At 37.4% G+C, this 18,491-nt stretch overlaps 1 protein-coding gene across 1 annotated transcript in view; it reads left to right on the top strand.

The window, feature by feature from the left end:
* CCDC39 (coiled-coil domain containing 39) overlaps positions 1-18,491 on the top strand; it is a 61,541-nt gene that overhangs the window by 29,874 nt on the left and 13,176 nt on the right. Inside the window, exons 10-14 of the mRNA XM_061166638.1 lie at positions 1,890-2,084; positions 2,922-3,086; positions 5,760-5,897; positions 10,192-10,400; positions 14,464-14,587. Of these exons, the coding sequence (XP_061022621.1) occupies positions 1,890-2,084; positions 2,922-3,086; positions 5,760-5,897; positions 10,192-10,400; positions 14,464-14,587 (831 nt within the window). The remainder of the gene's footprint in view (positions 1-1,889; positions 2,085-2,921; positions 3,087-5,759; positions 5,898-10,191; positions 10,401-14,463; positions 14,588-18,491) is intronic.

Genomic DNA, 18,491 nt, shown 5'->3' with positions numbered 1-18,491 from the left:
TTTTGAGGAACCGGAAAAGGCTAGTTTGCCATATCCTCTTTGAAAACTCCAAACGATTTGTGTGACCTGTCACCATAGGCACTGTATAGGCACTACTTCTTGCTTTTACTCTTTTTTTGTCTGATGGGAGAAGAGGAAGGGCAGCTCAAGGTGCTTGTAGAATCTCCCATTTGCAGAGGCTTGTTTCAAGTATGGTTTCATTTATATTTGGATAGAATCCAGCTTCCTCAGTGTGCCGTTGTATGTTTAAAATCCTGAGTAACGACATCATGCAACAGTCTTGATTTGAGTGGTATTTGAGTCCAAATCATACAACATTATTTAAAAAAATGTTGTGATTTTTTCCCCTCAGAAAGCATGATTTTCTGCTAGCACATGAAATGGGACACTTTTGGAGCTTATTAGAAATCTTAAAGACTGTGAATTTTATATGAAATAAACCTTCTGAAGAAAGAATTAAAAAGTGATATTTGAAAAGAAATTAGCTGAATTAATAAACAGTAAGGTTGGCCGCATGTGTGAGCAGGGCTGTGTTCATGGGCTTTTGTTTGCTTGTTTGGGAAAAATCTCAGCCCTGTATGTTTTGCTGACTTATTTACCACCAAGCACTGACTTTAAAATTCAGCCAGGCAGTCGCTGAGAAGGTCCTGAACCCAGTGAAAATTTTCTATTATATGAAAAGCAATGTATTTTATAAGCTTGTATATCAGATTAGGTTTCTTCATTTGTGAAAATTCAGATATACCAATCACAGATTGTTTTGTTTCATATTGAGGTTCATTGGAAGCCAAAGAGAAATATGCTTACCTGGGTATAAGAGCACAGAGGGAAATTATTTCAACATTCTAAAATGAGAGCTTTCACTAGATCTTGGCATGTGAGATCTATTTGAAGCCTAGAATACATTATGACACTTTGAGGTCAAGATAGACCTGCCTCCTGAGAAGGGAGAAGTGAAAATGGGGTACTGGTTTCTGTTTCCTAGTGGGCTGCGTGGGTAGGGAAGTCAGCTGCAGGCAAGATGTGAGTAAGGAATAGTGCCAGTAGTGTTGGTGCCAGTACTTACCAGCTCACAAAAGCTGATAGTTAAATTTTCTGGAATTTTATAAGTCAGCTGCTAAATGTAGCTACTATTAAAAATCAAATTATATACTCACTATTAAATAAATTATATTAAAAACAAAGTAAAAAAGTACTCAGCACATATCACTTCTAGATTAGTTTTCTACACTTTACTGTTGTCTATGCTTTTAAGGTTACTTAAAATTACTAACATCTATCATATCTGTATAGTGTTGTTGTTCAATCACCAAGTTGTGTCCGACTATTATATCTGTATAGTAGATACACTGCATAATGATCGGCAACTGCATATCTCTTCCCAGCTTTGCATTTAGAGGAATCATGTGAGTAGCTTAAAGTTGGCCTTAGTGGGAATAAAAATAATTATGGAAATCAGCCTCTTCCTCCTAACCTCCCATCTACTAGAAACCTGGTGGTTAAGCATTTATCTGCTCACCACTGGATAGTGCTGCAAATAAGGTGGGAGAGTTCTTCCCTTAACATTTTCAAGACTTTAGTAAACTTTGGGAACTTATAAGCTGTGTGTCTTCAGTGTATTTTATGTTCTAAAGAAACCAGTGAAAAATGGTCAAGTTCTAAGGCTAAGGTGACATAGGGTAGATGACATATCAAGGTATATGATACAGGAATAGTGGACAAGAGTAGACTACAAGCAGTGTTGGGAATGTGTTGAAATTGTAAGAAGGGCTTTATACTCTCTAGGGCTAAAATGAGGGTTCATTGATGAGCCCCTAAATTATAATATTCATTCAGTAAAACATTTAAAGATATTATATTACATTAATCATTGTTATTCTTATTATCAGGAAGTAGAAGTTCAGTTGAACATAGTTAAAGATGTGTTATTTAAGAAAGTTCAGGAATTACAGACTGAAACAATGAAAGAAAAAGCTCTTGTATCTGAAATTGAAGGAACCCGTTCTTCTCTAAAGCACCTCAACCATCAGTTACATAAACTGGACTTTGAAACTTTGCAGCAGCAAGAAATTATGTACACTCAGGTAGATGTTACTCTTATGAATGTCTTCATATTGATTTGTCATAATTGTGATGGTCAAGATACTGCAGTGTCCTAAGAAAAAGATTTCTATGAACTCTTGAGGTTGGGGGGCGTAGACAGATGCTACAGACTGCAGGGGGTGTGGGTTTCATCTCTGGCCAAGGAACTAAGATCCCACATGCTGCACAGTGCAGCCAAAAAAACAACAATAAAAATAACTCCTAAAACCCCCGCAAAACTGTATGTTGTGCATACATCAGCCTCCCCACCCCTGTCCCTGGACCAATAGGTTAAAAGTATTTTTTAAGTTTTCCTTTTTGGTTCTCTTTACGTATTCTGTCCCATGTTAATTTCTTAATGTCCTCCCTCTCTACATCTTAATTTCTGCATCTAATATATTCTTAGTTTCTCAGAATTACAGATGCTGAAGTATAATTTTCAAAATATTGTTTAAAAGTTCATCATATTTGAGCCTTTCATGGCTAACAGTCTGTGACTGTTTTTTGTACTCTGTAGAAAAATACCCTCAAAAGTCCATGTCCATGTAAATCTAGTAGATTTACTGATGTTCTATCATGATAGTACAATAAATACCCACCTAACTGCTCTATTATATTTTCAGATTAGTTGTGTGTTATTATCATATACTCTGGTTGTTGAAGAATAGTTTACTGTTTCTCCCCTTGGAGTAAGAAGGACTTCATCACTAAAGAATTAAAGTGACTTTAGTAAAGGATGACATCAGACCAAACTCATGAAAATATTTACAGCGTGTTTGCATCTACAAAAATGGTTTTAACTGTTTCTCCCTACTAACTTTCTTTAAAACCTGTAACAGGATTTTTACATTCAACAAGTAGAACGCCGAATGTCGCGCTTAAAGGGAGAAATTAATTCAGAAGAAAAACAAGCCCTTGAAGCAAAAACTGTTGAACTTCAGAAGACATTGGAAGAGAAGAAATCTGCACTTTGCCTTTTGGAAACACAGATCAAGAAGCTTCATGTAACTTAGCTAAAATACTTTTTATGCTTTAAATATTCTAGTTATTAGTCATTTTACGTCAACATGTTCCTAAGACTTGACTTTGGATAGGATAATTGCCAAGCTACCCACATATGTAATAAATGTATGAACTAATGCCCGTATTTCTGTGCTTACATTCTCATATGGAAATATGAAAATAACGTTACCATTGACTATGCATTTGCTGTATGCTATGTTTATGGCTTTAGTGTTTTATTTCATTTATTTCTTATAAATATGAGGAAGATATTATTACCTGTTTTCCAGATTAAGTAACTTGTTCATGATTTCACAGTGAGGATTTGATCCTTGGTCCATGTGACTTAAAAATAGTCTTAAATGGTACATGATTTAAAACATTGCTAAGTTCTAGTTTCTATTATGTGTCTCCCATAATAACTTGATTGCTTTTTATCACTGAAGTAGCATCTAAAAGAAGCTGCTCTTTTATGGGTCTTCTTTTGTTATTCAAATATTTACTTAGTTACATATTTCATATGACTCTATATTTTGTTAATAAGGTTAAAAATGTTCTTCATCCTTAGGTACTTTAATATGTTTATGGTAATATTAAACCTGTGTTAGGGGAACCTATGTAATGTAGAACCTATGCTAAAGTTTAACTGGCAAGAAAGAAGGCCTGAAAGCATGAATCTGAATTGGGGGGAGAGCTCCAATTTTAAATGTTGAACAGCTGGAAAGGCTAGTGATGAATGTCTTCTAGTGGTTAAATGAAAAATTGTCCTGAATTCCTTGAGGGCTACAAAGGTGAAAGGGAGCTATTACTTTTTTAAATTAGGAAAGAAAAAAAAAATTCAACATGACAAAATACTGGTTTTGAGTGGTTTATAGCCTGATTAAATTTTTAAAAGACTATTTCCTTGGTTTAGTAATAGGAGCACATGTTTTGGAATCAGAACTGGTTTTGAATGTCAAGGTTATACCTAACTACCTGGATTGGGAAGCTCCCCTGGAGGAAGGCATGGCAACCCACTCCAGTATTCTTGCCTGGAGAAGCCCATGGACAGAGGAGCCTGGAAGGCTGCAGTCCTTAGGGTCACACAGAGTTGGACACAACTGAAGTGACAGCACAGCACAGTGCTGCTTTTTAAAGTTTTCTGAGTCTCAGTTTACTCATTTTTAAATGGAAAACAATATTTGATATTATTTTAGGACATTTGGGAGAATTAGAAGCAATGTGTATCTTAACACAGTGCCTTTAGCAGGTTCTCAATAAATGGTATTGTTTTAATTATATAGAATATGAGAATATTAGTGCTATAGAATGATAGGAGGATGACATTCATATCTGGATGTGTTTTTTGATGCTAACTCAATTGTGTCTGTTTTGCTATGTGAGAGTGGTTCTAGTGTTCCCCGTTTTAACTACTGTGGGGCTCTGTCCATGATGCAGTAGGCTAGTACTTATGCCTATCCCAACTCTGGTTTTGACAGAGAGGTAAATAAATTAATAGACATACAAGTGAATTTTTAAAGATATTAAAGCTGGTTAAGTGTCTAATGAAGGTTTTCTCTTCTCGATAGTAGCGTTAGATTGTAAAGTCATTCTACATTCTCTTTCCCATGCCACTCCATCTCTTATTTTGAGTAACAAACAAATTTCCTCTAGTTGAAAATTACCTTAAATTAATATTTTAATTCTAAAAGTTAATTTTTTGAAGTCATATCTTTATGTGAAAAAAAAATCTTACTGTCTTGCTTCAATCTTAGGTTCTGATTTTTCAAAGAAATACAGGCAGTGAAAAAGGTAGGGGAGGGAGGAAGCAAGGGAGAGAGGAAGAGAGGGGGAAAAGGGAGAGAAATCTTGGCACTAGAAACTTTTTGTTTTGGGTCCCCTAACAGGGACTAAGGAGGACAAAGAGAGCAAACCTCATTCTAGTTCTGGGTGGGAGGGAGGGTGCAAACTTGTATAAAGCTGGAAAACTGTATGAATGTATGACCCAGTCATTCATTCAATGGAATTAGATCTTATCTAGCATTTTTCTCTTCAGCAATATGTGATTATATACATAATAATAATCATAACAACATTTCCCTGTGTCAAACATTGTTGCATATATTACAGTAACTTTTTTAACCCTCCACAACAGCCCAGGTAGGTAGGTGTTGTTATCATCTCCATTTTAGAAATGAGGAAACTAAGGAAGAATAGGTTGTCCACTGGTGTTGGATGGCTGATAAGTAATGAAGGCCGTCTAATTCCAGAGCTTGTAGTTAACCAAAACCCTATGCTTTCTCAGACTGTTAACATTTTTACCTTCTGACCTTGGGTTGAATCAAATGATGGAATCCAGAAGGTGGACCCTGTATTTAAACAAAACTCAAACTCTGCCCTCCCTTGTCTTCCCCTAAATGGCAATCACTTAATAATTCAGTTTGAACGGTAATCATACATGATATTTCTTAGAATTACTAAAATCAAACTGAACCCAAACATCAACAAATAATAAAAATGAAAGTGTTTCTATGTGAATATCCATGTATATCCTATTAGAGATGTCAGAGTATGAAGGGATGAGATTTAAAAATCTGATTATTATAAATATTTAATGGAGCATATAATTCAATGTGTCATGCATTTAATATTGTTATTTAAAATATGTATTTATGTACCTTTTTTCCTTTTTACAGAATGATCTTTACTTTACCAAGAAGTCGAATAGTAAATATCGTGATGAAAAACAGTCCCTCATGACCAAAATAAATGAACTAACCCTTTTCAATGACAGATCAGAGAAAGAACTTACTAAAGCCAAAGCTTTCAAACAGGTGCAGTAAAGTCATGTTTATATATAATATTAAAACCCACATATTTTCATGCTAATTGTAGAAAAAATTTTAAATATACCAAATTATAAAGGAAAAAATGTCAATATAATCACTGTACAGATAATAAGCAGTGTTACAGTATATTATCATCTTTCAGTCTTTTAAAGAAAATAGATTTATATATTATATTCAAAAATTTAAAAATATATGATACATGTTTTCTAAACATTAAGTATCTTTAAAGACTTCCTACACTCCATTGCATGAAGTTACTATAATTTATTTGACCATCTATTTTTGGATATGTATTTTTTCCAGTGCTTGGCTATTATAGATAGTACTCTCATGTACTGTGCACATATTTCTTTGTATAGTTGTTCATATAATTCCTTAGGATAAATTTCTAGCTGTATAATTATGGTTCAAAAGAATGTATATTTCTAGTATCTTGAAATTATTTTCAAGCCATTTGCCTTCTAGAAAGTTCAATTAATACTCCCACCAGCAATGTATAAGCATTCTGTTTTATTCACCACCACCAGGGCTGGATAATAATGTATAAAATTACTGTTAGTTTGATGGGCAAACATGGTATTTCATTGTTTTTAGTCTGCATTTTAAAGTTGTGAGTGAAGTGAAATCGCTCAGTCATGTCCGACTCTCTGCAACCCCATGGACTGTAGTCTATCAGGCTCCTCCGTCCATGAAATTTTCCAGGCAAGAGTACTGGAGTGGGTTGCCATTTCCTTCTCCAGGGGATCTTCCCAACCCAGGGATTAAACCCGGGTCTCCCACATTGCAGGCAGATGCTTTACCATCTGAGTCACCAGGGAAGCCTGCATTTTAAAGTTAGTGACATTTTAAAACATTTTAAGCATAAAATTTAAAATATTTATGTTTCATTGAAAATGTTTAAGCATTTTTTTCTGCTATGTTATTTTCCATAATTTTTCTTTTAGATTTCTAGTTCATATTCTTGCATATATTTCCATTAGGTGGTTTATATTTTTAAAATACTTGGCAAAAGATCTTCGTATATTAACTCATAAGTATTTGTCTCATTGTCTTTAAACTTCTATTCAGTTTTTTTCCATAAAACTTTCTTTAAACATCATATGTTTAAGTGTTTTTCCCTGTATAATTTTTATGCTTAGAAACTTTTTAGTCACACTAAAAATATTTACTATTTCTAATGGCTGCATTTGGTTTCATCTCTTACATTAAGTTCTTTCATTCATCTGGAATTTATTTCTGGTACATGTGAGATACAGGGGTTTAATCTTTGCTCTAAATAACAAGCTTTGTCTTGAAATAGTAAAATCTTATATTCTGGAGTATTTTTTCTGGGCTTTCTCTTCTGAAAATTGATCTGCTAAGTGTGATCTTGTGTCCGTACTCTGTTGTTGTTCAGTCACTAAGCCATATCTGACTCTTTGCAACCCCGTGGACTACAGCAAGCCAGGCTTCCTCGTACATCGTCAACTGCTGGAGCTTGCTCAAACTCATGTCCATTGGTTAGTGATGCTACCTGACTGTCTCATCCTCTTCTCCTCCTGCCTTCAATCTTTCCCAGCATCAAAGTCTTTTCCAACAAGTTGGCTCTTTGCATCAGGTGGCGAAAGTATTAGAGCTTCAGCTTTATTGAGTCCTACCAATGAATATTCAGGGTTGATTTCCTTTAGAATTGCCTGGTTTGATCTCCTTGCAGTCCAAGGGACTCTCAAGAGTCTTCTCCAACACCACAGTTCAAAAGCATCAATTCTTCTTCAGCTCTCAACCTTCTTTAATGGTCCAACTCTCATATCCATAATGACTGCTGGAAAAACCACAGCTCTAACTATACGGACTTTTGTTGGCAAAGTGGTGTTTCTGCTTTTATAATACACTGTCTAGGTTTGTCATTGTTGTTGTTTAGTTACTAAGTCATGTCCGACTCTTTGTGACTCCATGGACTCCATGTGACTCCATGGAGCCCACTAGGCTCCTCTGTCCATGGGATTTCCCAGGCATGAACTGGAGCAGGTTGCCACTTTCTTCTCCAGGGGATCTTCTCAACCCAGAGATTGAACTTACATCTCTTGTACTGGCAGGCAGATTCTTTACCACTGAGTCACCAGGTAAGGTTTGTCATAGCTTCCCTTTTAATTTCATGGCTGAAGTGACTGTCTGCAGTGATTTTGGAGTCTAAGAAAATCTGATCCGTCACTGCTTCCATTTTTCCCACCTCTATTTGCCATTAAGTGATGGGACTGGATGCCATGATCTTACTTTTTTGAATGTTGAATTTCAAGCCAGCTTTTTCACTCTCCTCTTTCACATCATCAAGAGGCTCTTTAGTTCCTCTTCACTTTTTGCCATTAGAGTGGTATCATCTGTATATCTCAGGTTGTCGATATTTCTCCCAGCAATCTTGATTGCAGCTTGTGCTTCCTCCAGCCCAGCGTTTCACATGATGTACTCTGCATGTAAGTTAAATAATCAGGGTGACAATATACAGTCTTGTTATACTCCTTTTCCAATTTTGAACCAGTCAGTTGTTCCATGTCTGGTTCTAATTGTTGCTTCTTGACCTGCATACCAGGTTTCTCAGAGGCAGGTAAGGTGGTCTGGTACTCCCATCTCTTTAAGAATTTTCCACAGTTTGTTTTGAACCACGCAGTAAGCTTTAGTGTAGTTAAGCAGATTTTTTTTTTTTTTTGGAACTCCTTTGCTTTCTCCATGATTCAAGACATATTGGCAATTTGATCTCTGGTTCCTCTGCCTCTTTGAAACCCAGCTTGCATATCTAGACATTCTTGGTTCACATACTATTAATGCCTAGCTTGAGGGATTTTGAGCATAATTTTGATAGCATGTGAAATGAGTACAACTGCATGGTAGGTTAAACATTCTTTGGCATTGCCCTTCTTTGGGATTCGAATGAAAACTGACTTTCCCAGTCCTGTGGTCACTTGTAAGTTTTCCAAATTTGCTGGTGTATTGAGTGCAGTACTTTAAGTCTTAATCTTTTAAGATTTGAAATAGCTCAGCTGGAATTCAGTCACATCCACTAGCTTTGTTTGTAGTAATGCTTCCTAAGACCCACTTCACACTTCAGGATGTCCAAGTCTAGGTGAGTGACCACAACATTGTGGTTATTCGGGTCGTTAAGATCTTTTTTGTACAGTTCTTCGTATTCCTGCCACCTCTTCTTAATCTCTTCTGCTTCTGTGCTCTATTCTACTCTTGACTCTCTTTCAGTATTCTACTTATGATTGGACTATTTTAAAATAAAAATGTATTTACACATATCTTTTTTTTTTTTTCATTTTCAAGTCCACTTCTTTTTTCTTTTTGGTGTTTTTTACCATATATTGACATGAATCAGCCATGGATTTACATGTATTCCCCATCCTGAACCCCCCTCCCACCCCCCTCCTCACCCCATCCTTCTGGGTCATCCCAGTGCACCAGCCCTGAGCACTTGTCTCATGCATCCAACCTGGGCTGGTGATCTGTTTCACCCTTGATAGTATACTTGTTTCAATGCTGTTCTCTCAGAACATCCCACCCTCGCCTTCTCCCACAGAATCCAAAAGTCTGTTCTGTACATCTGTGTCTCTTTTTCTGTTTTGCATATAGGGTTATTGTTACCATCTTTTTAAATTCCATATATATGCATTAGTATGCTGTATTGGTCTTTATCTTTCTGGCTTACTTCACTCTGTATAATGGGCTCCAGTTTCATCCATATCATTAGAACTGATTCAACTGAATTCTTTTTAATGGCTGAGTAATATTCCATGGTGTATATGTACCACAGCTTCCTTATCCATTCGTCTGCTGATGGGCATCTAGGTTGCTTCCATGTCCTGGCTATTATAAACAGTGCTTCGATGAACATTGGGGTGCACATGTCTCTTTCAGATCTGGTTTCCTCAGTGTTTTTACACATTATCTTGTAAGAATTAGTTTAAAATATAAAAATTCTTATCCATAGGGCATCATATATTTTCTGGATAAACTTTCAATTTTAGGAATAACTTCTTTTTGTTTTTTTATTAATAGTAAAACTTGAATTTACAATTACATTATAATAAAAGTTGGAATAGTCATAAACCCTTCTCTTAAAAGGGAAAAGCAGAGTTATGACTCAGAGCAATCTAAACTTAACCCTAATTAACATCTTGGAAAATGGTCAAATTGGAAAAAATTCTATTTTCAAGTGACTTTTGTAGCAATAGAAAAGAAACATATTTTGGATTGGTTATACAAATAATTGTTTCAATATTTGATGATTTTGTTATGTTGATAGGATTTGATGATTGAAGACAATCTTTTAAAACTTGAGGTTAAACGTACTCGAGAACTGCTTCACAGTAAGGCAGAAGAAGTTCTTTCTCTGGAAAAAAGAAAACAACAATTACACACAGCTATGGAAGAACGGACCGAAGAAATTAAGGTTCACAAAACAATGCTTGCATCACAAATAAGATATGTTGATCAAGAACGGCAAAATATAAGGTAATAATTAGAATTTTTAAATATTGCTAATGAAGTTTGAAAACATAAGAGTATTGTTAGAAGAACTGACTGCTCCCTCCACCACCTTGGATGTCCATCTTTTTGTTATTTGTTCGAAAAGGCTATTAATATAATGTGTGTGTGTGTACTCAGTCGTGTCTGACTCTTTTGCCACCCCATAGACTGTAGCCAGGCTCCTCTGTCCATGGAATTCTCCAGGCAAGAATACTGGAGTGGGTAGTCATTTCCTTCTCCAAGGGATCTTCTCGACCCAGGGATCGAACCTGGGTCTCCAGCAATGCAGGCAGAATCTTTACTGTTTGAACCACCAGGGAAGATTAATATAATACATAGGCCATATTTTAGCAGCAAACCTATGCTTCTCTCTCTCTCTCTTTCTTTAGGCTAACTCCTTGTTCTGCAGATTTATCACTTTACGTTAAGATCACCAATCCCCTTGGAATTTAGTTTTGTATATAGTTTGTGGTAAGGGTTCAGTAACCTGCTTTCCCTTATGGATCTGCCTGCAATGCAGGAGATGCAGGAGATGCGGGTTCAGGATCCTGCAGGGGGACCCAAGATCCCCCCTGGGTTGGGAAGATCCCCTGGAAAAGAGCATGGCAACTCACTCCAGTATTCTTTCCAGGAAAATCCCATGGACAGAGAAGCCTGTTGGGCTATGACTGTGGGGTTGCACAGAGTCGATCATGACTGAAGCAACTGAGTATGCACGCATACCCAAGGGTCCAATAACATACTTTCCCTTATGGATACCCAATAGCTGCATTTATTGAAGCAATTTTCCCCTAGAGATTTCACCTATCTTGTATAAGATTTATTTCTGGATACATGCTACTTTTTAAATGTTACTGTCAATGTTATCTCTTTATAAAGCATTTCATATTTGATTTGTTGCTAGTATATAGAAATGCAGTTGGTTTCTATATATTAAGTATTCAGCAACCTGCTTTAACTTTTATTAATTCTAACAGTTGATCTGTAGATTCTACCTTCCAGGTATTCAATTGACATTATTTGCAAACAACAGTTTTGTGTCTTCCTTTTCAACCTCTATAACTTTTCTTGTTCTTGCTTTCTTGTCCTTGCTATTTAACCTCTGGTTCAATGCCTAATAGTAATGGTGATTGCAGGCACCCTTGTCTTGCAGATGCTTGATCTCAAAGGGAAGGTGTTCATTGTTTTATCATTAAGTATCAAGTTTACTATAGTGTTTTTTGAGATTCTTTTTACAATATTAAGAGAGACCCCATCTATTTTCATTCTTTGCTAAGAGGTTGTTTTAATTTGTTTAATCAGAAATGAATGTTGACTTTTATTATGTGTTTTTTTTTTCAGTCGTTGATATGATATAGCTTCTTCAATCTGTTAGTATAATTGAAAACTGTATATTGATTGCTTTTTCAAAGTTAAACTAACGCACCTTCCTGTAGTAAATGTAACTGTCACATATTATATTTTGTATGTATCTAGATTTTGTTTGCTAATATTTTTATATAATTTTTACATTTTATGCTTATAGTTCTTCTTTCTCTCCTGTCCTTGTCAAATTATCAGGTTATTAAGGTTACATCTACTTTTATAAAATGATTTTTGTGTTTCTTTTTTTTCTATACTCTAGGTAAGTTTGTAAAAGAGCAGAATTACATCTTTCTTGAACTTTTGAACACCTCACCGGTAAAGCCTTTGGACATCTGGAGCTTTTTGAGGAAGATTTAGTTCAGTTGAACTGTTGGTTCAGTTTATTTATTGGTTATGGGGCAGTGTGAATCTTGTATTTTTTCTTGCATCTGTTTTAGTAAATTTCTTATTTTTCTCTAGAAAAAAATTTCTACAGACTTCTTTCATGAAAAGTGGCTCTTATTTCTGCATAATCTTCTGTATCTCCTTTTTTTCCTCCTCTCAATCATATCACATTTGTTTTCCATTTTTTCATTCATAGAGAAAATTATCTTTCTTGTTTCCAGAGCTGTGGTAAGTTTTTTTTTTTCCTTTTAATATTTTCTGTTTTAGGAAGGGGGAGACATGTTTGTGCTTGGTTCACCATCTTAACCTGAAAGGCCAACAAGGCTTGTCTTTTGCAATCACATAAAGGATGAGTAAATATTTTCTGATAAAACAATATTAATACTTAAAAATAAGCAAAGCTATAACTTCTGATACTTACTATATTTTACCATCAACTTTCTTTAGGAGTAGGAACCTGGTATGTTGAAGATTTCTTTTCACTGTGGTTGGAAGGCTTATTTTCATGAAGCTGTTAGCAGGCAAATGAGTCTCCATGTTGCTGTACATATATTAGCATTATTAGTATTATTACAAAATAAGTTAAAAATGATTTAAGAATATAAATTTACTGGAATAAAAGGAAGAAAGTAACCAGCAATTTTAAGGCTGTAAATCTCAGGAGATAATTCTCCAAAGGTTTCTCATATTTCTACATACCTTGCAAGGAGAGGCAATAGCTAGCCTGTTCTGGACCATGTTTTTGAAAATTTTTGGTGAAAAACACCTAAAATTTATCTTAACTATTTAAAACTGTACAGTTAGTAGTATTAGTCATTTCACATTTTTGAGCAACAGATCTCTAGAACTTTTTCATCTTGTAAAACTGAAACTTTATACCCATTAAATATTAGCTTTGCATTTTCCCCTTCCCCTAGCCCTTGATAGCCACTATTTTTTTCTGCCTGTATGAATTTGACTACACTAGATGCCTCACATAAGTGGATCATGTAGTATTGATATTTGTTTTTTTGTGACTGGCTTATTTTATTTAGCATAATGTCCGCAAGACTCACCCATGTAGCATGTGACAGATTTTCTCTCTAAGGCTGAATAATACCATTGTATGCATGTATCACAGTTTCATCTGCCTATGGACATTTGGCTTGCTTCCACTTCTTGGCTATTGTGAACTATTGTGAATAATATATGAACATCAGTGTGCAGACATGTCTTTGAAAACTGTTTTCTGTTCTTTAGGATATATACCCAGAAGTAGGATGACTGGATCATACAGCTATTTTATTTTTAATTTTTTGAGGAACTGCCATATTTTTCATAGTGGTTGCACCATTTTACTGTCCCATCAAGAGTTCTTAAAGGTTCAGTTTCTCTACACCCTCACCAACACTTTGTTATTTTTTTTGTCTTTTTGATAGTAGCCATTCTCACGGGTGTGAGGTGATATCATATTGTGGTTTTGGTTTGCATTGGACTATCTTTTAAAGGCTATTTGGATAGTGAATAGCCTTGAGAGCTAGAGATAGTATCTCCCTCCAGAGCAAAGGTTAGGTATGTTTGCTTATTTCCCATTATGAAATATTTGGATTAGCTAAGCTTAAGTTCTTCAGTTGTGATATAAACCTACTGTATGTGCAGCATCCATTTGAGTCCCTCCTCACTTGCATGTGACTTCAAGAGCAAGGGGAACCAATGCAAATAGGCAGCTCATGCTACTTGGTATGCCAATGAGTGGTAAAGTCCTTTTTCTGTGACCCAGATATCTTGTGTTTTCTGCCAGCATCCATGAAAGTGGCAGACTAACTTGGTAGCTTTCAGCTTTCAAATAGGGTGAAATCTGAGACCTTTCACAGTTCAGTTCAGTTCAGTTGCTCAGTTGTCCGATTCTTTGTGACCCCATGAATTGCAGCACGCCAGGCTTCCCTGTCCATCATCAACTCCCGGAGCCTACTCAAACTCATATACAAGGAGTCGGTGATGCCATCCAGCCATCTCATCCTCTGTCGTCCCCTTCTCCTCTCACCTTCAATCTTTCCCAGCATCAGGGTCTTCTCCAATGAGTTGGTTCTTCGCATCAGGTGGCCAGAGTATTGTAGTTTCAGTTTTAGCATCAATGCTTCCAATGAATATTCAGGACTGATTTCCTATTTTCAAACAGAAGTGTAAAACTGCAAAGTGAGAACCTATTTAAACTGTTTTAGTAGTAACACAAATACAGATGTCTTCTCTAAGAACAGTATAGTCCTTTAAAAAAGTATATTGTTTGTTTTTCAGTGTTTAATTTTTCTTTTCATGTTAGTGCTGAGTTTCATGAGCGGCTAAGTAAAATTGATAAGCTGAAGAATAGATATGAAATTCTTACTGTTGTAATGCTGCCTCCTGAAGGAGAAGAGGAGAAAACTCAGGCCTACTATGTAATAAAGGTAAGCTTAATGGATTTACGGGCTTCCCTGGTGGCTCAGATGGTAAATTATCCATCTGCAATGCAGGAGACCAGGCTTCGATCCCTGGGTTGGGAAGATCCTCTGGAGAAGAGAATGGCTATCCACTCCAGTATACTTGCCTGGAGAATTCCACAGACAGAGGAGCCTGCTGGGCTACAGTCCCATGGGGTCTCAAAGAGTTGGATATGACTGAGTGACTTACATTTCCACTTCTAATGGATTTACAGTTGTGGTAAAATGAGTATCCGTTCAGTTCAGTCACTCAGTCGTGTCCGACTCTGTGACCCCATGAACTGCAGCGTGCCAGGCCTCCCTGTCCATCACCAACTCCTGGAGTTTACTCAAACTCTTGTCCATCGAGTCGGTGATGCCATCCAACCATCTCATCCTCTGTCGTCACCTTCTCCTCCTGCCCTCAATCTTTCCCAGCATCAGGGTCTTTTCAAATGAGTCAGCTCTTCGCATCAGGTGACCAAAGTATTGGAGTTTCAGCTTCAACATCAGTCCTTCCAATGAACAACCAGGACTGATCTCCTTTAGGATGGACTGGTTGGATCTCCTTGCAGTCCAAGAGACTCTCAAGAGTCTTCTCCAACCCCACAGTTCCAAAGCATCAATTCTTCAGTGCTCAGCTATCTTTATAGTTGAACTCTCACATCCATACATGACTGCTGGAAAAACCATAGCCTTGACTAGACAGACCTTTGTTGACCAAGTATTGTCTCTGCTTTTTAATATGCTGTCTAGGTTGGTCATAACATTCCTTCCAAGGAGTAAGCGTCTTTTAATTTCATGGCTGCAATCACCATCTGCAGTGATTTTGGAGCCCAGAAAAATAAAGTCAGCCACTGTCTCTACTGTTTCCCAATCTATTTTCCATGAAGTGATGGGACCAGAGCCATGATCTTAGTTTTCTGAATGTTGAGCTTTCAGCCAACTTTTTCACTCTCTTCTTTCCCTTTCATCAAGAGGCTCTTTAGTTCTTCTTCCCTTTCTGCCATAAGGGTGGTGTTATCTGCATATCTGAGGTTATTGATATTTCTCCCAGCAATCTTGATTCTAGCTTGTGATTCATCCAGCCCAGCATTTCTCATGATGTACTCTGCACATAAGTTGAATAAGCAGGGTGACAATATACAGCCTTGACGTACTCCTTTTCCTATTTGAAACCAGTGTGTTGTTCCATGTCCGGTTGCTTTCTGTTGCTTCCTGACCTGCATACAGGTTTCTCAAGAGGCAGGTCAGGTGGTCTGGTATTCCCATATCTTTCAGAATTTTCCAGAATATATTGTGATCCACATAGTCAAAGGCTTTGGCATAGTCAATAAAGCAGAAATAGATGTTTTTCTGGAACTCTCTTGCTTTTTTCATGATTCAGTGGATGTTGGCAATTTGATCTCTGGTTCCTCTGCCTTTTCTAAAACCAGCTTGAACATCTGGAAGTTCACAGTTCACATATTGCTAAAGCCTGGCTTGGAGAATCTTGAGCATTACTTTACTGGCGTGTGAGATGAGTGCAATTGTGCGGTAGTTTGAGCATTCTTGGCATTGCCTTTCTTTGGGATTGGAATGAATCCCAAACTCTTTGTTAACAACCAAAATGGCATTTTTTTTTTGCCATGGAATTTCAAATTTCATAGCACTCCAGTAGCTATTGTACATAATTAGGGTCATAGAACTTGAGTTGCTAGATGGAGGTACTGAAGGACTATTAGTTTTATACACATGAGATCAAAGAAAGGGCTAGACCATTGTGACACAGGTTTTTTTTTTTTTTTTTTTGGTTATCATTTGTGTTATGTTCAGTTCAGTTCACTTCAGTTCAGTCGCTCTTTGCCACCCCCATGGACTGCAGCCCACCAGGCTTCCCTGTCCATCAACTCCCGGAGTTTACTCAAACTCATGTCCATTGAGTCAGTGATCCCTCCAACCGTCTCATCCTCTGTCGTCCTCTTCTCCTCCTGCCTTCAATCTTTCCCAGCATCGGGGTCTTTTCTAGTGAGTCAGTTCTTCGCACCTGTGTCATGTTATGTTCCCTCATTTATTCAAAATTCATAAACTCTTTTACTCTAAAACCTGCTGTCACTCTGGGTATCACATGGTTGTGACAATCCATGCAGCACATTAGGCTCAGAGCTTCACTTCACTGTACCCACTCATGTGACCCAGCCTAGACTTTGTCTCCTGGAGCTCCACTGCCTCTGAATCTTACACTCCAGTTTACCACTGCTGTCCTGGTATGGCAGATATCCAGAGAGGAAGGGGCTGTTCCTGTGCCTTCATATTAGGAGACAAACAGACCAGATGAATTTAGTCTGATTTTTTCTGAGGTTTCGAGAGTTGACTGCCATCTTGTGGTTATCTTAGGGTTATGGTGTAACCCTAAGGGAAATTTAGAAGTGATCAGGAATTAGATGCAGTTTCCTTCCTGACTGCTTCTGTGTTCATCTTTCCCTTGCATAAAATACCCTGAACAGGTGTAATTTCCTTTGCAGAGAGGTATGAAAGTTACTCGAAACAGTTCAAAGAAGGAATGGAAATTGTAACATTAGCACATTTTTTTCTGTATTATACATGAATAGGAGTGTGGAGGAGATCTCCAGTTCATACTTTTAGAGGATGGCCCCTGTGGATGCACCCTCTATTTGACTTCTACTTACTCTTCTAAGTTTCCTTCTGTAGCCCTTCTTTTAGGCTGCCCTGAACTTGAGAAACCTGTATGCAGGTCAGGAAGCAATGGTTAAAACTGGACATGGAAAAACAGATTGGTTCCAAATAGGAAAAGGAGCACGTCAAGGCTGTATATTGTCACCCTACTTATTTAACTTACATGCAGAGTACATCATGAGAAACTCTGAGCTGGAAGAAGCACAAGCTGGAATCAAGATTGCTGGGAGAAATATCAATAACCTCAGATATGCAGATGACACCACCCTTACGGCAGAAAGTGAAGAGGAAGTAAAAAGCCTCTTGATTAAAGTGCCGGAGAGTGAAAAAGTTGGCTGAAAGCTCAACATTCAGAAAACTAAGATCATGGCATCTGGTCCCATCACTTCATGGCAAATAGATGGGGAAACAGCGGAAACAGTGTCAGACTTTATTTTTTTGGGCTCCAAAATCACTGCAGATGGTGATTGCAGCCATGAAATTAAAAGACGCTTACTTCTTGTAAGGAAAGTTATGACCAACCTAGATAGCATATTTAAAAGCAGAGACATTAATTACTTTGCCAACAAAGATCCATCTAGTCAAGGCTATGGTTTTTCCAGTAGTCATGTATGGATGTGAGAGTTGGACTATAAAGAAAGCTGAATGCCGAAGAATTGATGCTTTGGAACTGTGGTGTTGGAGAAGACTCTTGAGTCTCTTGGACTGCAAGGAGATCCAACCAGTCCATCCTAAAGGAGACAGTCCTGGGTGTTCATTAGAAGGACTGATGCTGAAGCTGAAACTCCAATACTTTGGCCACCTCATGTGAAGAGTTGACTCATTGGAAAAGACCCTAATTCTGGGAAGGATTGGGGGCAGGAGGAGAAGGGTACGACAGAGGATGAGATGGCTGGGTGGCATCACTGACTCCATGGACATGGGTTTGGGTAAACTCCGGGAGTAGGTGATGGACAGGGAGGCCTGGCGTGCTGTGATTCATTGGGTCGCAAAGAGTCGGACACGACTGAGAGACTGAACTGAACTGAACACATACTACACTGTGTGATATGTCTGCCACTTTGCCTCAGGAAATTCCATTCAACCTATATGAGAAATGAGTCCCAGCTCTCAAATGCTTCTTATATCTCATCAGTCTTTAGTACCTCAGGCTTCTGCCCACTATTAACAGTATTTTCCTCCTCTCAGGTTTTGAAGGTTCCCAAGGGGTGAATTG

This window comes from Dama dama, chromosome 19 (assembly GCF_033118175.1).
Source record: "Dama dama isolate Ldn47 chromosome 19, ASM3311817v1, whole genome shotgun sequence".
NCBI lineage: Eukaryota > Metazoa > Chordata > Mammalia > Artiodactyla > Cervidae > Dama > Dama dama.
This window is presented reverse-complemented; position numbering and strand designations above follow the sequence as displayed.